The sequence below is a fragment of the Ranitomeya imitator genome, chromosome 3, assembly GCF_032444005.1.
Source record: "Ranitomeya imitator isolate aRanImi1 chromosome 3, aRanImi1.pri, whole genome shotgun sequence".
Lineage (NCBI taxonomy): Eukaryota > Metazoa > Chordata > Amphibia > Anura > Dendrobatidae > Ranitomeya > Ranitomeya imitator.
Genome location: NC_091284.1, coordinates 537,534,285 through 537,556,941, shown reverse-complemented (window position 1 = coordinate 537,556,941; position 22,657 = coordinate 537,534,285). Strand labels below are relative to the sequence as shown.

The following is a 22,657-nucleotide window of genomic DNA, read 5'->3' as shown; positions in this document are numbered from 1 at the left end:
AGGCCAGGTCGAATGTCCATGGTACCTGGAGGGCATCGAGTATGTCCGGCTTGTCCTCCCTGCATAGAGAGGCAAACCTCCTGACCTGACGGTTGGCTCTTGTGGAAAACAAGTCTATTTGAGGAACACCCTATCGAGCTGTTATTAATCTGAAAATCTTCCTGTTCAGCATCCATTCTCCCTGATGAAGAGTGTGACGGCTGAGGAAATCGGCATGAAGATTGTCTATGCCCCTGATGTGCACTGCTGACAAGGATAGCAGATGACCTTCGGCCAACTCCATGATGTCTGAAGCCACTTCTCTGAGTTTGTCCGACCTTGTACCTCCTTGATGGTTCAGATACGCCACCGCAGTGGTGTTGTCGGAGAATACTCTTGTGTGTGAGCCGCTGAGCTGAGGAAGAAAGTGAAGTAGGGAGTAGTATATAGCCCTCAACTCTTTGACATTTGAGGAATTATTAAGTTCTGAACTGGACCAAAGACCCTGGACCCATTGATCCTGAAAATGTGCCCCCCAGCCTTCAGGACTAGCGTCTGTGGTCACTATACTAGAAGGGGTGATTACCCATAGAACCCCTCTCGAAAGATTTTTCCGATTCAACCACCACATAAGGGAGTGTACTACTTCTGACGTTAGGAAAACTGTTCTATCCAGACATCCTCTATTTTTAATATCCTCATCCAATACAAATTTTTGTAGATGTCTAGTATGGAACTGCGCCCACTGGACCGCAGGAATGCACGATGTTAAAGAACCTAGTAGTGACATGACATTCCTTAATGACATACTACGCTTTCTGATCGCTAAGGACACTTTATCGAATATGGAAGTTTTCTTATCCTCAGGAAGCTTGCAAATCTGGTCAACTGAATCTAGAAGGAGCCCAAGGAATTTCTGACACGTTACTGGCTGGAGTCTAGATTTTTCCCAATTAACCAGCCAGCCCAGGTTTTGTAAGGATGACACTACCTCCTGTAACCTCTGCTCACACTGTAGGGAGTTCTTACCTACAATCAATAGGTCATCCAAATACGGAATGACCAAGGTATCTTTTACCCGTAAAAAGGACATTACTTCCAGTAGCAATTTGGTAAAAACCCTTGGGGCCATAGATAAACCGAAGGGCATTGCCCGGTATTGTAGATGACGAATTTGCCCTTCTATACAAACTGCTACCCGAAGAAATTGCTGATGTAAATGGTGTATAGGAATATGGTAATAAGCATCTTTAAGATCCAATACTACCATGTAACAGTTTGGAAATAGATTTTTTATGGCCGAACGTATGGATTCCATTTTAAATGTTTTGGGTCTTATAAAGGAGTTCAGTTTTCTCAAGTTAATTATAGTTCTGAAAGAGCCATCAGGCTTACTAATCAGAAATAAGGGAGAGTAAAATCCCCTCCCTATCTGGGAAGATGGAACCTCTACCAGCACTTGTTTGAGTAAGAGGGATTTAACTTCGGTTTCAAGTGCCTCTTGTTGAGGCCTGGATCTTAAGGTGGTAAGGAGGAAGGAGTCCGGAGGTCTTCTAATAAAGTCTAATGTGAGGCCTGAAGATATTAAATCAATGGCCCATGGATTAACCGTTATGTCTTTCCACTGCTTACTAAATTGTTTTAGTCTTCCTCCCACCGGTGAAATATAATCAGCGGAATTTATCTGCTGGCTTGAAGGGGCGCTTATTGAACAAATTTCCTCTTTGTTTGAAATCCTTGTTATACCATCGGTCCCTGAAGCCTCCTTTCCTTCCGAATGGTGGCTTCTTGAACGCCCTTCTGTAAGAAGGAATAAAGGGATTAGGGAACCCCTTCTTCCTTTCACCTGCCTTAGTGAGAATTTCGTCTAAGACCGTTCCAAAGAGGTACTCACCCTGGCAGGGTATAGTACACAATTTAGCCCTGGACTGGGCATCCCCTTTCCAATTCTTTAACCATAAAGCGCGCCGTGCCGTATTAGTAAGGCTGGCTGTTCTGGCTGCTAGGCGGAGAGAGTCTATAGAGGCATCAGAAATGAAGGCTGCCGCCCCCTTAATCAAAGGAATAGAGGCACGTAGTTTCTCTCTAGATACACCACTCTTAATATTTTGGTCCAACTGTTCCAGCCAGACCAGCATAGATCTACTAGTGGACGTGGCTGAGATCGCCGGTTTAAATGCCGTGACACAAGCTTCCCATGACCTCTTAAGCAGAGCGTCTGATTTTCTATCCATGGGGTCCGGCAAGGAGCCCGCATCCTCTACGGGTAAGGAGGATCGGCGAGAAGTTGATGCTACAGCCGCATCCACTTTAGGAATTTTAGACCAAACTGCCAAGTCCTCATCATCAAAGGGGTACCGCCTCTTACATGATACCGGTACAAAGCCCTTCTGTCCTTTAGCCCATTCTTTTTTAACAAGGTCTTTAATGGCCTGATTCACAGGGAATACTTGGCCCTTTCGCTGCGATAAACCTGCGAACATGATGTCCTGTGGTGTCTGGGGATCTTTAGACTCTGACACCCCCATTGTTCCTCTTACAGCTTTAACCAAATTATTTACATTGTCTGTAGGAAAACAGACATAATCTTCCTCCTCCGAGGAATCCAATCTCTGAGAGATGTCTGAGTCCACCTCTCCACTTTCTGCTGATGTGTCGGCTATAGGTGAAAGAGTCCTTCTACTTCTCCTTTCCATATTAACCGCCGGACTACCCCTCAAGGACTGAAGCTCTTCCCGGATCATGAGACGTATGTCATTCATCCTGACCGAACTCTCCTGCTGTAAAGTGTTATCAATGCAATGTTGACATAGCTCCTTAATATATGAGTCAGGTAGGGGCTCATTACATATCTTACACTGCTTATGTTTAGATTTTGAAGTCCGCTTAGCCTATAAAAAAGACACAAGCAGAGGAGACTACTGTAAGAGATATGAAGCTATATATACACTTATCCGGAAAATAAAATATATACCGGCTGTAGAGTTGTCTGGTCGGCCTGGGGTTTGGAACGGGACGATTTTTTCCCTGATTTATCCGTGGAATCACTCATTTTTGAGTGTCCGCTGATTTTCTTATTAGCATCACCACTAGGCAGGATTACAACCTCCAGTGGGCGCTCAATATCTTCCTGAGACGACATGGTGCGCACAGTGCCATGTGTCTTCAGCCTTATATAGAGCCGTTCTTACAAGGGATACACGCCCCCATGTTTCCTCCCCCCTTTTTTTTTTTTTTTTTTTACCTGACCAACTTTATTGGTCCTCTCCACCGCTGTTGAGCGCCAAGGCGTCCACGCCAGCATGCTCAGCTGACCCCGCATACCCGGAAGTTGCTCTTTACATCCGGGTACGCCGACCATACAGCGCCTGCATGCGCTCGCGCGTCTTCCTTCTCTGCAGAGGAAGAGAAGCTCCTGCTACCGCGGCCGTTCATGCCCCACTGTGGCCGGAGGGTAAGCGCTTTCCATAGCGACACTTACTTGGTGTGCTGACGGGGATTCTTTAGGCGGTGGAGCAAAAACCAACGGTCTCCCAACAGGGAGACTGTTGTGATCCCGGCATGCTGATGTATCCAGATGAGGGGGGAACCAACAGGAACCCCCGTCTCTGATGCTCGCTCTGGGGCCCCTGTCGCTCAGCAGAGACGTACAGGCTGTGTTCCAGGCGAGCTTTTCCTCTTCTTAGCTGCAGAGATTCTCTCTGAGGGTTCCCTCCTTGGGAACAGGAAACCAACTGAGGAGCGAGGGGGGGCCGCCCCTTTTATCTCTCTGTAGGTTTCCTGTTCCTAGGGGCGGATCCCCTCTCTCTAGTGGGTGCTGTCGTGGCGAATAGAAAAAAATATTCTGCACGGTTTACCATTAGGGGCAAAAGGTGTGATCTTAAAGCTCCATACAAACTATATTACATAATACCAGCTTTTCTCTGTGTTGTTTTATAAAAATGGATGTATCCTACCTTATTTTATCTTCGCCCAACATATCCCTATGATTTATAGTGCAAGGTTATGAGCTTTTCATAACAACATGATTTTGTGATCTCCTGTCAGTATACGATAATGCATTTTATTTCTGTGTGGCCACCCAGTTGTTGTGATGTGAATTGCAACCTGTCAAGGGATTTTCTAGCGTCTAGCTACTATTCTGCAGATTTCATTTAGTAAGAAATTGCAATTAAATTAAATACAAAATGTTATGATGGATATATAATTAGTATTTCTGAGTATTTGTTAATGGCTGCTGATCACTTTACACTCTTTTTTTAATATTACACTGTTGTTTATACAGCAAGAAATATATATATTTATCAACTGATAAGGAGTCTCAATTTTTATGTTTATGTTCTATGTTGTTTGCAGCACTATGTAAAACAGGTAAAACATAATGATTTCATTCTATAACATAACACATATAATAGATCTAAACAAATTAAAACAACAAACTGCATGGTAAAAGAAGCTGGGTACAAAATACAAGTCAAACAAACATACACAACGATCACGTCACACAACGTTGGTTCTTTTATTGCAATAGACATATCGGAGCACAAAAATCTAGTTTGCCCATATTAGTGTCTAGAGCTGCCCAGAGAGGTGTCACATACATTAACTGACAGTGAGGGATGGGCCCATGCAAATAATGATTTTCTTCCTTTACAACTAAGTCTACCTTCATTTGGTATCATCAAATATTCTCAGTGGATAATTCCGTTACCAGCTATTAGCCTTGTGTCTCTCAAGTTAAGAATGCATACAGTGCTATGGCTCAGTACAGTCAGAAGCTGTGTTCAGTGAGAGCTTGAGCTCTACTTCAACTGTCTTTCTAACCACAGATTGGATTTTAGTTGTTTTTAGCAGAAATATCAACAGGGACAAATTGAATTATTATAAATGACCAAAAATACACCAAAATTATTATTATTGAGTACTGCCACGAGCATAATAGTGTAAATTATGAGCCAAAGAAAGATACTTATGAAAACAAATACAAAATTCTACAATATTGCGGAATGATAAGTGCTAATACTTTTTCTACCAATATCTTAAGATGGCGAGGCATGGTTGAATTAAAAGTGGTAGATATCAATGAAATGATCTACTGATGTCTTCTTAATGGCTTGATACATTTATCTCTGCTTCTCTGTGCCCAATGCAGAGAATAAATGTTCTTCTTCAACCCTTATAAAATGATTCCAGAAATAAATGCAAGAAGACCTCTGCTAATGATCTGATATTTTACAAACCACTCACTTATGTTAGGCTAGGTTCCCATTGCGTTAATGGGACCACGCCAACGGACAGCGTTGCACGGTGAAATTAACGCCGTGCAACGCGTCCGTTAGCACGCCCATTAACAGCAATGGGGACGCGCATCACTAGCGCGTGCCATTTTCGGCACGCGCTAGCGATGTGCCAGTGTTTTGTGGCACGCCGCGGACACTGCTTGCAGCGTCCGAAGCGTGCCTGCGGTCCGTTCCCCGCTCTCACAGATCGGAGATCTGCGAGAGCGGGGACGTTTAACGCAACCCCTTTAAAACACATTGCGTTAGCGCAATCCGCTAGCGCTAGGCGCTAAACGGATTGCACTAACGCAATCTGAACCTAGCCTTATTGTTCTTGATATACCACAAAATAATTCCATTATTAGCACTAAATATTGTTACTGGTATTATTTTGTCTAACGACATCCATCGAGTTTGAGATCAGTACCACCATGTACATTAACCTATCCCACTTAGAAAGCTTATTTTGCAATATCAAAGAAACTTACTTCCAATATCAGGTCTCAGTTTCTTATCATATTCTTTCAGCAACTTATTGAGAATCAGAGTGGCATCTGTGTCTTGCGTTTTTGGCGCCAGCACCCATTTTTGGTTAAATGTTAAGTCTTCATACTCATCATCTTCTATTTTCCTGGAACTGCAGCAATATATTTCAATGTAAGATTTTTTAATAAAAATTCTAAATTAAATAACTAACTTTCAATAGCAATTTAAAAAGTTTTTTTTTTAACTAATTGTTTCATTATTCCGAGACCATGTATTTCCACAATAACTATGTGCATCACAAGCTTTTTACTTTTTTAAGTTTGGTAAATTATTTCTTAGTCACAAACAAATTCAACATTTTATGTAAAATTAACATCATGCCTTAAATCAGAAGCCAAATACGCCAATATAGATGTGATGTATGTATATGTCAAGATCTATTAATAAAAGTTAGCATAATGCTGGTTAAATTATACAGAATTAAACTACTTCAACTTATTTTATAATTTATTTTAAATATGTTCTAATACATATAAAACCAGAAAAAATGTACAACTGAGCAGAGACTCTGGATCTTCTATTATTAATATGCCTTAGCTTTTTGCCTCTATAAAACACCTTTATACTTGGAAAAATCAAGCAGTCAATTAAACAGTCAATCATTTTAAGATTTTAGCTATATAAATTACTTGAATCTTGCTCGCTTGCAAATAAAACTTTGTGAACATTCAATAATAATAATGCAATGCTACAAATATCTACCTATAAGATTCTGGAGCTCAATTTCCAAGCTATAAATCAGACAAGACCAAGGATAAGCCATCATAATGACAATGCTCTTAGGCATTACTACATGTAATAGAGCTTGGTTGGAAAAGGGAATTTGACCAGTGAACGTTAAAGAATTAATATCCTTGTCACAGGCCTTAGAAGAAAAATGTATTAGAGTCTTAGAGTTAGCTAGACAGAGACACTAGACTTTCCTGACATTTTTCACAGGCCGTTACATTGTCTCAAAGTTTTCAAGGGGAAATACTACATAAAGATTTCATAACTAGTTATTAAAGTGCCTTTTTTCTAATGAATGGAGAAAAACCGGCCAACATTGGACCCCATCATGCTCTTCATCTCTATTTCTCCAACACTTCTTTTTGCTAAAGTGTGTGTATTATTCTGAATCCTCAAATAGGAGCCAACAAAAAAAACCTTGCAAAGATTCAACACAATAAAACAACGTCTACTGATGGAGAAGGTAATGCTCCACACAATATAACAATGTCTACTGATGGAGAAGGTAATACTCCACACAATATAACAATGTCTACTGATGGAGAAGGTAATGCTCCACACAATATAACAATGTCTACTGATGGAGAAGGTAATACTCCACACAATATAACAATGTCTACTGATGAAGAAGGTAATACCCCACACAATATAACAACGTCTATTGATGGAGAAGGTGATACTCCACACAATATCACAACGTCTACTGATGGAGAAGGTAATACTCCACACAATATAACAATGTCTACTGATGGAGAAGGTAATACTCCACACAATATAACAGTGTCTACTGATGGAGAAGGTAATACTCCACACAATATAACAGTGTCTACTGATGAAGAAGGTAATACTCCACACAATATAACAATGTCTACTGATGGAGAAGGTAATACTCCACACAATATAACAGTGTCTACTGATGAAGAAGGTAATACTCCACACAATATAACAATGTCTACTGATGAAGAAGGTAATACTCCACACAATATAACAATGTCTACTGATGGAGAAGGTAATACTCCACACAATATAACAGTGTCTACTGATGGAGAAGGTAATACTCCACACAATATAACAGTGTCTACTGATGGAGAAGGTAATACTCCACACAATATAACAGTGTCTACTGATGGAGAAGGTAATACTCCACATAATATAACAATGTCTACTGATGGAAAAGGTAATACTCCACACAATAATGTCTACTGATGGAGAAGGTAATACTCCACACAATATAACAGTGTCTACTGATGGAGAAGGTAATACTCCACACAATATAACAGTGTCTACTGATGGAGAAGGTAATACTCCACACAATATAACAGTGTCTACTGATGGAGAAGGTAATACTCCACACAATATAACAGTGTCTACTGATGAAGAAGGTAATACTCCACACAATATAACAATGTCTACTGATGGAGAAGGTAATACTCCACACAATATAACAGTGTCTACTGATGAAGAAGGTAATACTCCACACAATATAACAATGTCTACTGATGAAGAAGGTAATACTCCACACAATATAACAATGTCTACTGATGGAGAAGGTAATACTCCACACAATATAACAGTGTCTACTGATGGAGAAGGTAATACTCCACACAATATAACAATGTCTACTGATGAAGAAGGTAATACTCCACACAATATAACAGTGTCTACTGATGGAGAAGGTAATACTCCACACAATATAACAGTGTCTACTGATGGAGAAGGTAATACTCCACACAATATAACAGTGTCTACTGATGGAGAAGGTAATACTCCACACAATATAACAATGTCTACTGATGAAGAAGGTAATACTCCACACAATATAACAGTGTCTACTGATGGAGAAGGTAATACTCCACACAATATAACAATGTCTACTGATGGAGAAGGTAATACTCCACACAATATAACAGTGTCTACTGATGAAGAAGGTAATACTCCACACAATATAACAGTTTCTACTGATGGAGAAGGTAATACTCCACACAATATAACAATGTCTACTGATGGAGAAGGTAATATTTCACACAATATAACAATGTCTAATGATGGAGAAGGTAATACTCTACACAATATAACAGTGTCTACTGATGGAGAAGGTAATACTCCACACAATATAACAATGTCTACTGATGGAGAAGGTAATACTCCACACAATCTAACAGTGTCTACTGATGGAGAAGGTAATACTCCACACAATATAACAGTGTCTACTGATGGAGAAGGTAATACTCCACACAATATAACAATGTCTACTGATGGAGAAGGTAATACTCCACACAATATAACAGTGTCTACTGATGGAGAAGGTAATACTCCACACAATATAACAATGTCTACTGATGGAGAAGGTAATACTCCACATAATATAACAATGTCTACTGATGGAAAAGGTAATACTCCACACAATAATGTCTACTGATGGAGAAGGTAATACTCCACACAATATAACAACGTCTACTGATGGAGAAGGTAATACTCCACACAATATAACAACGTCTACTGATGGAGAAGGTAATGCTCCACACAATATAACAATGTCTACTGATGGAGAAGGTAATACTCCACACAATATAACAATGTCTACTGATGGAGAAGGTAATGCTCCACACAATATAACAATGTCTACTGATGGAGAAGGTAATACTCCACACAATATAACAATGTCTACTGATGAAGAAGGTAATACCCCACACAATATAACAACGTCTATTGATGGAGAAGGTGATACTCCACACAATATCACAACGTCTACTGATGGAGAAGGTAATACTCCACACAATATAACAATGTCTACTGATGGAGAAGGTAATACTCCACACAATATAACAGTGTCTACTGATGGAGAAGGTAATACTCCACACAATATAACAGTGTCTACTGATGAAGAAGGTAATACTCCACACAATATAACAATGTCTACTGATGGAGAAGGTAATACTCCACACAATATAACAGTGTCTACTGATGAAGAAGGTAATACTCCACACAATATAACAATGTCTACTGATGAAGAAGGTAATACTCCACACAATATAACAATGTCTACTGATGGAGAAGGTAATACTCCACACAATATAACAGTGTCTACTGATGGAGAAGGTAATACTCCACACAATATAACAGTGTCTACTGATGGAGAAGGTAATACTCCACACAATATAACAGTGTCTACTGATGGAGAAGGTAATACTCCACATAATATAACAATGTCTACTGATGGAAAAGGTAATACTCCACACAATAATGTCTACTGATGGAGAAGGTAATACTCCACACAATATAACAGTGTCTACTGATGGAGAAGGTAATACTCCACACAATATAACAGTGTCTACTGATGGAGAAGGTAATACTCCACACAATATAACAGTGTCTACTGATGGAGAAGGTAATACTCCACACAATATAACAGTGTCTACTGATGAAGAAGGTAATACTCCACACAATATAACAATGTCTACTGATGGAGAAGGTAATACTCCACACAATATAACAGTGTCTACTGATGAAGAAGGTAATACTCCACACAATATAACAATGTCTACTGATGAAGAAGGTAATACTCCACACAATATAACAATGTCTACTGATGGAGAAGGTAATACTCCACACAATATAACAGTGTCTACTGATGGAGAAGGTAATACTCCACACAATATAACAATGTCTACTGATGAAGAAGGTAATACTCCACACAATATAACAGTGTCTACTGATGGAGAAGGTAATACTCCACACAATATAACAGTGTCTACTGATGGAGAAGGTAATACTCCACACAATATAACAGTGTCTACTGATGGAGAAGGTAATACTCCACACAATATAACAATGTCTACTGATGAAGAAGGTAATACTCCACACAATATAACAGTGTCTACTGATGGAGAAGGTAATACTCCACACAATATAACAATGTCTACTGATGGAGAAGGTAATACTCCACACAATATAACAGTGTCTACTGATGAAGAAGGTAATACTCCACACAATATAACAGTTTCTACTGATGGAGAAGGTAATACTCCACACAATATAACAATGTCTACTGATGGAGAAGGTAATATTTCACACAATATAACAATGTCTAATGATGGAGAAGGTAATACTCTACACAATATAACAGTGTCTACTGATGGAGAAGGTAATACTCCACACAATATAACAATGTCTACTGATGGAGAAGGTAATACTCCACACAATCTAACAGTGTCTACTGATGGAGAAGGTAATACTCCACACAATATAACAGTGTCTACTGATGGAGAAGGTAATACTCCACACAATATAACAATGTCTACTGATGGAGAAGGTAATACTCCACACAATATAACAGTGTCTACTGATGGAGAAGGTAATACTCCACACAATATAACAATGTCTACTGATGGAGAAGGTAATACTCCACATAATATAACAATGTCTACTGATGGAAAAGGTAATACTCCACACAATAATGTCTACTGATGGAGAAGGTAATACTCCACACAATATAACAACGTCTACTGATGGAGAAGGTAATACTCCACACAATATAACAACGTCTACTGATGGAGAAGGTAATACTCCACACAATATAACAATGTCTACTGATGGAGAAGGTAATACTCCACACAATATAACAGTGTCTACTGATGGAGAAGGTAATACTCCACACAATATAACAGTGTCTACTGATGGAGAAGGTAATACTCCAACAGGTAGGAGAGTCAGGGAATGTGTTAATAAAATGCAGATAAATTGCATTGATTCCAGGATGAATATTTATTATACAGCTCTGACAGTCTTATAGAAGTTCATATATTTTATAAAGCAATAAACTTTCCTGTTCAGCTATGTTATCCATGGCCGCAGCTCTATTTCCTCACTAATATGAGAGTAATTAATCACTTTCATGTGAACGCTCTGAATGAGGAAGGATTTGAGTGCAATAATAGCAGAAGAATGAGAACATACAAGAATTTTCTATTATAGTGCAATGCCATCACCACAAAACACATCATTATACAATGCCAGTATTACTTACCAGGCTTGGAAAACTGACAATAAGAGAAAAATCACTAACAGCTTAGAAGACATGACTGCTGTGGGTTCAATCAGGTAAAAGAGAGGAAAAATAGTAGCGAGGAACATAAAATATCCAAGATGTAAATCTTCTTCTGTGATGGACAGTAGAATGGCTGGCTACTTTGTAGGTTTTCCAGATGAAAGAACAAGCCAAGCTCCTTAAACCATCAGTGCGAGATGTGTTTCCGGCACTTTTATTGCAATTATACTCTGCTTGGAGTAATGCAGTCTCTTCTGCTTCACTTACTGTATGTACAGTGGATTTTCTATTGCAATTGGTGATTCAAAAGCAATGAGGCACGGTGAATGGAGCACACCTATTTCCATAAAATAAGAATAAAACCCTCACTTTCAACAGGCATCAGAGCAATGAAGTCTGACTCCCTCCTCTACAAGGAGCTATAGGGTTTACACCCAGCAGCACCATATTCCTGCATTCCAGGAACCTAATGGCAACATGTGCACTTATGCAGCCAGCTTGACTCTCTAAAAAGAGCATCCCAATAGCAGGAGAAGAGTGTCATTAAGTGCAATCTGCATGAAGCCAGAGCTTTGGACTCAGTACATTACCAATCATACAGTACTTGATGTCCTTGCACTGAGGAAATGATCCTTAAGAATTGAGGAGTGATAGAATAAGAGTGCCATGACTGGATACCTTGTGAACAGTAGTTGACAGACATAAGTCATAAAGGATGACAATCGTGAGATGGAAATTTACATATTCCAATAGACGACAGTCTAAGAAACATTTGGTTATGAGAGGCACAGCATCGTGGAATTGTCATGAGTCCAACAGCTCAGTGTAAAAAAAAAAGCTACTGACTTGTACAGGAACCAAGAATATAATAACATGTCCATAAATCAGCTACTGGAGATGAAAACGTTGAATTTCATCATCTTCTCGTAAGGGAAATTCACCAGGTCGGAGTGCCAGGACTATGCACTAGACTGCTTCATTAGCTACTGTTGCTTCTGAGCATATAAACTGCCAGCAGAAAGTTCATTCTTCTGGAACAGCCTTAACCCCTCCAGTGACAGAAGATTTTCCCCTGAACTGTTAGACAGATAATCCTTTTGATATTTTCAGGCACCAGGTGTTTTCGATGACCTATAACACATTACTTTAAGGATGGTTGATGGAGACCTCCAATACTTGATGAGCACCATGATGTGAATGTCAAATTTATTATAGGTGACATGGAAGGATCAGGAGATTTTTATTGTAGTGGAAGAATCAAGGATGAAATGGAGATCAGTCTTTCTAGCTAGCCATCTGTCTACGCTTTTTCTGACAGTCTTCTGGAAGAGCATATGTTTTATAAAGCAATAAACTAGGAGAACTTTCTTACCGGAGAGATACACCATCAGTACAGCTACATTATCAGTCGTCACAGCTCCATTTCCTCACTAATATGAGCCCAATCAATCACTTTCATCAGGATGCTCTGAATGAGGAATGATTTGAGTGTAATAACAGCATGAGAAGGAGAAGATGCAAGGATTTTCCATAGCACTGCAATAAGATCACCACACTACACAACATCATTATACAATGCCATTATGACTTACCAGGCTTGGAAAACTGACAATAAGAGGAAAAGCACTGGCAGCTTAGCAGACATGACTGCTGTGGGTGCAATCAGGTAAAAGAGAGGAAGAAAAAAAGAGTGATGCACAGAAAATATCAACGATGTAAGAGTCTTCTTCTTCAAAGTACAGTAGAATGGCTGGCTACTTTGCAGGTTTGCTCTGCTCTGATACAAATGCTCCCAGATGGAGGAACAAGGCAGACTCCATAGATCAGTTGTGCTAGAGGAAAGAGCCTGCACTTTTATTGTAATTGTGCTCAGCATGAAGCAACACAGCCTCTCCTGCTTCACTCACTATATATATGCTCAGTGGGTTTTATAATGCTGCTAGTGATCCAAAAGCAAAGCAGAGCACAAGGCACAGGGGAGGAAGCACACCTGTGCCCAATGAGGAGCTATCAAACCTTCTCTTCAACAGGCATCACAGCCATGAAGTCTGCTATCTCCCACTGTAAGCAGGTATAGAAGTGTAAGGATTTAAAGCCAGCATATTCCTCTATACATCAGTTCTGAGTAGAAATGTGGAATCTCATCATCTTCTCATGAGGGGAATACACGACTTCCCAGTGCCGGTACTAGGCACTATGCTGTTTCATTAGCTAGCCTTGCTTCCCAGCTAACTGCAAGCAGAAAGTTCATTTCTCTGGAGCAACGTTAACTCTTCCGATGACAGAAGATTTTTTTTTCTTTTACCACTGGCACAGATTAGGAGACATCTTGCTGCTTCCAGGCACCAGGTGTTTAAATGACCTAATACATTACATTAATGATAGGTGAAGGAGCCCTGCAATACTCCATCAGCACACCGACGAAAGTGTGAAGTTTATCACAAGTGGAAAGGCAGGATCAGAGATTTTGTAGGTATAGATAGAACTGAACACACCTGGTGGAAATGGTGGTGGGGTGTATTCTATTATGTTTATCTATGGCTTCAAATTTAACGATTTATATTGTGCATAATAACTGAGCTAAGAGTAAATCATTTTGTCTGTGTAATTATTGGTTCTTTTCCTTTCTAACTTCCTTAATTTTTTCTTTCTTTCCTTCTTTCATTCCTTCTTTCCTTAATTCCCTTTTCCCACCTTCCTTTCTCCCTTCCTTCTCTTTTTTCTTTCTTTCTTTGTTGTTCTTTCTTTTTTTTCTTTCATTCTTTCTTTCTCTCTTTCCTTCCTTCTTTCTCATTTTTTCTTTCTTTCATCTCTCCATCCTTCCTTCATCCATCCACCTTTATTTACATTTATTTATATAAACTAAACTTCCAACTGTTAGTATTTTTTTGGTTTATGAAATGTAGAACTCAATGCTACCACATGAGATTATTGCTTTTGGTAGATTAATATTCTTTGATTATTACATAAACCAATGTAAGATTTTTTAATAATATTTAATTTAAAAATCAATTGTTAGTTGGAGCATAACCTTAGTTAACTTGTAATTGTTTGAAAAATATATAGGTTACATAAAGGGTTCCAAAAAGGGGTACCATTGTCTGTCCAAAAAAACTTATGTTTTTTGACTCTCAATGAGTGACATATTCCTTATGCATTTCTATAAATTACTGTAACACTACTGATTTTGTAATGGGAAATACTACCTGGCAACAAGTGTAAATTAGCTTATTGTTATGCAGGAACCATATTTATGCACTTTTTATGCTAATTGTTATTTTTATGTTGTTTCTTCAGTGCTGTGGACCACTAGCAATATACTCTATAGATAGCATTCTGTTCATACACTTTGGTAGGCAAAGCAATTTTTACACTGCTGATTTTACAAGTTTTCCCACTCAAAAAGAATGGAGAGTTCTGTCATTTTTATTGCAGGTACAAAATTTAATGTTTGGTACAGAATAGTGATGAGCAAATATACTCATTACATAAGATTTTCTTGCCGCAGCTGAATGATTTACATCTGTTAGCCAGCATGATTACATGTGGGGATTCCCTAGCAACCAGGCAATCCCCACATGTACTAATGCTGGCTAACAGATGTAAATCATTCAGCTGCGGTAAGAAAAACAATCTACGAGCACTAAAAAATACTCGGAGGACCCCCAAGCGTGCTCGAGAAATCTCAAGTAACGAGTGTATTCGCTTATCACTAGTACAGAAACCTTTGTTTGCAATTACAGAGGACAGATGTTTCCTGTAGTTGTTTATCAAGTTTGCACAAACTGCAGGGATTTTGGACCACTTCTTTAAGGAGATATTCTCCAGATCTTTCATGTTTCGAAGCTCTAGCTAGGCAACATTGAGTTTCAGCTCCCTCCAAAGATTTTCTATTGGGTTTAGGTCTGGAGACTGGCTAGGCCACTGCAGGACATTGAAATGCTTCTTAAGGAGTCACTCCTTAGTTACCCTGGCTGTGTGTATCGGGCCATTGTCATGCTGGAAGACCCAGCCATGACCCATTTTCAATGATGTTACTGAGGCAAAGAGGCTGTTGACCAAAATCTCGCAATACATGAACCCATCCATTCTCCCTTCAGTTCGTTGCAATCGACCTGTCCCCTTTGCAGAAAGGCACCTCTACATATGATGTTCCCCCTCAATGCCTCACAGTTGGGACAGTGCTCTTGAAGTTGTACTCATCCTTCTTCTTCCTCCAAACTCGATGAGTTAAGTTAATACGAAAAAGTTCTATTTTGGTCTCATCTCACCATATTTTAAAAACCTGACCGTCACATCCAAACATAGACTAAGTGTGAACAGGTGCTGAACCTAAAGTTGCCAACTTGTATATAGTTAAGTAAATAAGGCAGCACACTGCAGCGCTAGAACCTGCAATCATGAAACACGAAAATTGAACTGTATTACTGCACTAGAAATATGAAAAATGAGAGCGTTTAGCGCATAAAACCTTTCCTCGCTGAGAATAAACGTCTCCATCTGTACCCATTCAGATGGAGACGTTTATTCTCAGCGAGGAAAGGCAAGTTTAGGACCTGGTATAAGAGAGATGCCCTAATAATAATAATAATAATAATAATCTTTATTTTTATATAGCGCTAACATATTCCGCAGCGCTTTACAGTTTGCACACATTATCATCGCTGTCCCCGATGGGGCTCACAATCTAGAAACCCTATCAGTATGTCTTTGCCCTAATGTGGCTACCAGGTACACATAAAATTGGCCATTTTTATGTGCTAAACGCTCTCATTTTTCATATTTCTAGTGCAGTAATGCAGTTCAATTTTCGTGTTTCATGTTTGCAGGTTCTAGCGCTGCAGTGTGCTGCCTTATTTACTTTACTCATCTCACCATATGACAGTCTCCCATGCCTCGTCTGGATCATTCAAATGGTCATTGGTGAACTTCAAAAGTGCCTGGACATGTGCTGGCGTGAGCAGGGGGACCTTGCGTACCCTTCAGTATTTTAATCTGTGGCAGCATTGCTAACAGTAATGTTTGAGACTGTGGTCTCAGCTTTCTTGCAGGTCATTGTGTAGTTCTGCACTGATTCTTGACCTTTTTCAGACTCATCCTTACCCCACCAGCCAAAATCTTGCATGGAGCCCCAGACCAAGGAAGATTGACAGTCATCTTGTGTTTCTTTAATTTTCTAATAATTTTGCCAAAAAATGTTGCCTTCTCTTCAAGCTGCATGCCTATGGTCATGTAGATCTTCTCCACATTGTGCACAAATTTTGTCCCTGGTGTCCTTAGACAGCTCTTTCGTTTTAGCCATGGTGGAGTGTTAGATGTCGAGTTCCTGCCGCTGCACAGGGGGAATCTCGAATCATCTCCGCTGTGGTCTCCCATTCTCCTCCAGCTGCAGTGGAGCCTGCTCAGCAGAGACGTCGGTCCCAGTGTCTAAGGCTGATACTGTGCGGCTGGTTACTGCTGTCCTTCCAGGCTCAGCCATTGTAACCAGTACTGATCAGCGGCTAGCAGGCATCCCTGGGACTAAGTTCTGCTTTTCTTCTTCTGAGCATGCCCAAGGGACGACCTCTCATTGGGGTTGGGGGTCACATGCTCAGGTCCTGTAGCATCTCCTATTGGACAACTAGGAAGGTCCTGGAGAGCTTCCACTATAAAAAGTTTGCATGGCCGTACGGCCATGCGCTAGTATAAACTTATTAATGTGTGTGTGGATGTATGCCTGTCGATGGATGAAAGCTCCAAATCATTCCCATCCCTAGTGTTGTTGACTGTTCGCGAATGGTGGAAGCTACCTAGCGCCTGACAGTGCTATTCCGTATAGCTAGCACACTATGCAGCGTCTGATAGCAGTGACCGCCAGTGCGGCGCCGTGCGCTAATAGAGTGCTTTCCTGGCCCAAGTCTGGGTGGTTAGTGGCGTCCGCCAGAGCAGCAGTGCACACACTCTTGTGCATTAAATTATTATTTCTGTTAGTCTCTGACACCCCAGTAGCTGTGTCGAGCACAAGAGGTCTAGAGGAACTCTTTCCCTGAATCTTGGGACAGAATTCTGTGACTCCTTGCTTGCGCTCTTTGTGCGGTACGGCGGCACTGTGACACAACAGGGTTTGCTTCCTTCATACCGGGTGAAGCTAACCTGTGTGTGTATCCACATTATACCACCATATAGTCCGTCATTACTCAGCAGCAGGTTCCATCTTTGCACGGTGGAACCTGGGCTGCGAGCGCACCTTATACCATCCTTCTAATTATCTGGTGCGTTCCGCTAGCCCTAACATGGAGAGGTTGGAGTGTGATTGATTGTGGGGACAGGTGTATTTTATTCAGGCAATGTGTTCAAACACGTGCAATTAATACAGGTAATGAGTGCAGAATAGGAGGGCTTCTTAAAGAAAAACTAACAGGTGATCAAATACTTATTTCATACAATAAAATGAAATTTAATTATTTAACCCCTTTCTGACCTTGGACGGGATAGTACGTCCAAGGTCAGATCCCCTGCTTTGATGCAGGGCTCCGCGGTGAGCCCGCATCAAAGCCGGGACATGTCAGCTGTTTTTAACAGCTGACATGTGCCCGTAATAGGCGCGGGCAGAATCGCGATCTGCCCGCACCTATTAACTAGTTAAATGCTGCTGTCAAACGCAGACAGCGGCATTTAACTACCGCTTCCGGCCGGGCGGCCGGAAATGACGTCATCGCCGACCCCCGTCACATGATCGGGGGTCGGCGATGCGTCTCCATTGTAACAATAGAGGTCCATGAGACCTCTATGGTTACTGATCCCTGGTGGCTGTGAGCGCCACCCTGTGGTCGGCGCTCACAGCACACCTGCATTTCTGCTACATAGCAGCGATCAGTAGATCGCTGCTATGTAGCAGAGGCGATCGCGTTGTGCCTGCTTCTAGCCTCCCATGGAGGCTATTGAAGCTTGGCAAAAGTAAAAAAAAAAGTTGAAAAAAATGTTAAAAAAATAAAAAAAATATAAAAGTTTAAATCACCCCCCTTTCGCCCCAATCAAAATAAATCAATAAAAAAATATCAAATCTACACATATTTGGTATCGCCGTGCTCAGAATTGCCCGATCTATCAATTAAAAAAAAGCATTAACCTGATCGCTATACAGCGTAGCGGGAAAAAAAATTGAAACACCAGAAATACGTTTTTTTGGTCGCCATGACATTGCATTAAAATGCAATAACGGGCGATCAAAAGAACGTATCTGCACCGACATGCTATCATTAAAAATGTCATCTGGGCACGCAAAAAATAAGCCCTCAACCGACCCCAGATCATGAAAAATGGAGACGCTACGAGTATCGGAAAATGGCGCAATTTTTTTATTTTTTTTTTAGCAAAGTTTGGAATTTTTTTTCACCACTTAGATAAAAAATAACCTAGTCATGTTAGGTGTCTACGAACTCGTACTGACCTGGAGAATCATAATTTCAAGTCAGTTTTAGCATTTAGTGAACCTAGCAAAAAAGCCAAACAAAAAAACCAGTGTGGGACTGCACTTTTTTTGCAATTTCACCGCACTTGGAATTTTTTTCCCGTTTTCTAGTACACGACATGCTAAAAGCAATGATGTCGTTCAAAAGTACAACTCGTCCCGCGAAAAATAAGCCCTCACATGGCCAAATTGACGGAGAAATAAAAAAGTTATGGCTCTGGGAAGGAGGGGAGTGAAAAACGAACACGGAAAAACGAAAAATCCCACGGTCATGAAGGGGTTAAAAATCATACAATATGATTTTCTGGTTTTTATTTTTAGATTCTGTCTCTCACAGTTGAAGTGTATCTATGATAAAAATGACATACCTCTTCATTCTTTGTAGGGAAAACTTTCAACACTGGCAGTGTATCAAATTGTCAGGAACACCGCACTGCACTTGCTCACTGAGCCAGTGCGTGTATCCTGAGTAAAACAAACTGTGCCCAAAGATACCTGTGGAGCAGGGCAGCAGCGGTGAAGATGTGTGCTTCAGACAAACAGGACCTGAAGCACGTGACTGCTGGGGCCATGGCATAAGCTCCAGAGAGCTAGGAGCTGAAGGAAAACTCCTAGAAAGGTAACTACGTGACAAAGTTACCAAGGGATTAGAAAGAATGGATAGGACGTGGCCAAAGGGTCATACACAGAGAGTGCAGCATAGTACAAGAGAAGCAGGCAGAGAGTAGTCAGGTCATAGCCAAGAGGTCATACACGGGTCAGCTCAGTACAAAAGGGGTAGGCAAAACTCGTAACAGAGACACAGCCAAATCAGAACCAGACAGACGTAATGTACTACAAGCACAAAGCACAACAGGGTCAAACACACTCGGCCAAGGGTCAGAGTATAAGCAACAGGGAATGGCCCCACAATGAGGCTATAAGAAGCCTCCCAGAATCCCAGAGTGAGGCCATCCCTGTTAACCATAAAATAACCTTATCCCAGAAACTTAGCAGACCATGACACAAATCATAGTAACATAGTAACATAGTTAGTAAGGCCGAAAAAAGACATTTGTCCATCCAGTTCAGCCTATATTCCATCATAATAAATACCCAGATCTACGTCCTTCTACAGAACCTAATAATTGTATGATACAATATTGTTCTGCTCCAGGAAGACATCCAGGCCTCTCTTGAACCCCTCGACTGAGTTCGCCATCACCACCTCCTCAGGCAAGCAATTCCAGATTCTCACTGCCCTAACAGTAAAGAATCCTCTTCTATGTTGGTGGAAAAACCTTCTCTCCTCCAGACGCAAAGAATGCCCCCTTGTGCCCGTCACCTTCCTTGGTATAAACAGATCCTCAGCGAGATATTTGTATTGTCCCCTTATATACTTATACATGGTTATACATGTATCCAGACCTCTTTTAATGCACCCCATGATCCTGTTTGCCTTGGCAGCTGCTGCCTGGCACTGGCTGCTCCAGGTAAGTTTATCATTAACTAGGATCCCCAAGTCCTTCTCCCTGTCAGATTTACCCAGTGGTTTCCCGTTCAGTGTGTAATGGTGATATTGATTCCTTCTTCCCATGTGTATAACCTTACATTTATCATTGTTAAACCTCATCTGCCACCTTTCAGCCCAAGTTTCCAACTTATCCAGATCCATCTGTAGCAGAATACTATCTTCTCTTGTATTAACTGCTTTACATAGTTTTGTATCATCTGCAAATATCGATATTTTACTGTGTAAACCTTTTACCAGATCATTAATGAATATGTTGAAGAGAACAGGTCCCAATACTGACCCCTGCGGTACCCCAACCCCTGCGGTAAGCCAAAACCAGGAGTGGAACAATCAGAGGAAAAGTATAATAGAAACATGTGCACCACTTCTGTATTTATCACCCACTCCTGGTTTTGGCTTACAAATACTGAGGTAAAATACTGACCAAATACTGCTAGTGTGACAGCAGCCTAAGGAGAATAATTCTTGTACAATAATTTATTAAGAAAAACACGAAAAGTCATTCATTGTGCTGAATTTTTAAATGGGCTGTTAGTTTTAACTATTCCTATGGTGAGGACACTTTGACATTACTAATACCAAGTTTGTGTTAAAGAGGTTGAAAAATGTTGAATATGGTCCTAATAGACCTCAGAATGTAACACACGCCATTTGGAAAAATTAATCGAAATGGGGGGTATAGTAGGCCACAAATGAGAAAGTAGGAAGTTTCAGCCTGCTCTGCTGCTAGTTTAGTATGTATGAGGTGGTATAGATTAGTCCAGGATTGCAAAAGATTGCCAGAAATGGGGCAGCAGCAGGAGCAGACTGGGATGTGGGAAGAGGGGCATATACCCCCTGGGCTAATACCCTTGCAGCTGCTTAGGGCTTCCCCACCTTTTCCTGGTTTTGGTTTCAGGGCCAACATTTGGTCTTTAAATGTGAAGTGTGCCATAATAAAAGAGCTGCAAGAGCCTTCATACTGCATATGGGGAGGGGCCATGGTATTCATTTGTCTGGGGGGCAGGATTCATCAAACTGTGTATGGGAGTCTTGTGGGGGCAGATTGACTGTGGAGGTATAATTCTATGGGGTTATAGTGTCTGGAGGACATTTGTAAATGCAGCTATATGCTATGACCTTGACTGCTCTTTTAAAAAAAAAAAAAATATATATATATATATATATATATATACATATATATATATATATATCTACTATATAAAGCTGAATGTGTGTGTGTGTGTGTGTATGTATGTATGTGTGTATGTCCGGGATTGGCATCTGCACCGTCGCAGCTACAGCCACAAAATTTTGCACAGTCAAACGTCTGGACCCCGAGAGCGTCATAGGCTATGTTGTGAGGCGAAATTTTAACCCCGCGCGTTACAATTCACCAAACAATTTTGCCCCTATCTACATAATGGGGAAAAAAGTGAAAGGAAAAGTGTTGGAAGCATCGCAGCTACAGCCACAAAATTTTGCACAGTCACACGTCTGGACCCCAAGAGCATCATAGGCTATGTTGTGAGGTGAAATTTTAACCCCGCACTTTCCAATTCACCAAACAATTTTGCCCCTATCTACATAATGGGGAAAAAGTGAAAGGAAAAGTGTTGGAGGCGTCGCAGCTACAGCCACAAAATTTTGCACAGTCACACGTCTGGACCCCAAGAGCATCATAGGCTATGTTGTGAGGTGAAATTTTAACCCCACGCTTTCCAATTCACCAAATAATTTTGCCCCTATCTACATAATGGGGAAAAAAGTGAAAGGAAAAGTGTTGGAGGCGTCGCAGCCACAGCCACAAAATTTTGCACAGTCACACGTCTGGTCCCTGAGAGCATCATAGGCTATGTTGTGAGGCGAAATTTTAACCCCACGCTTTCCAATTCACCAAACAATTTTGCCCCTATCTACATAATGGGGAAAAAGTGAAAGGAAAAGTGTTGGAGGCAAATTGACAGCTGCCAGATGTGAACAAGGGGGACTTAAAGAATGAGAGCGATGGCGCCAAAGAGTATATACCGTACAGTTGCTAAGGTGGGGCCCCGACATGGGATACTCACCACACACGGGGATATGGACACACACAAAATGCGCCACACACTACCACGTGCTTGAACACATATACC

The 22,657-nt window shown here is 40.7% G+C and overlaps 1 protein-coding gene across 2 annotated transcripts in view; it reads right to left on the bottom strand.

The window, feature by feature from the left end:
- LOC138670461 (gamma-aminobutyric acid receptor subunit gamma-3-like) overlaps positions 1-13,786 on the bottom strand; it is a 1,219,385-nt gene extending 1,205,599 nt beyond the window's left edge. The window contains exons 1-2 of one of the 2 annotated variants that reach the window (XM_069757829.1): positions 13,173-13,786; positions 5,747-5,895 (exon numbers count right to left, since the gene is read on the bottom strand). In XM_069757829.1, coding sequence (XP_069613930.1) covers positions 5,747-5,895; positions 13,173-13,456 — 433 coding nt within the window. In that variant the 5' untranslated portion in view covers positions 13,457-13,786. Of the gene's footprint in view, positions 1-5,746; positions 5,896-11,559; positions 12,578-13,172 lie in introns of those variants that run through there. The other variant, XM_069757830.1, reaches the window with a different exon arrangement.
- Positions 13,787-22,657: the final 8,871 nt, after the last annotated feature.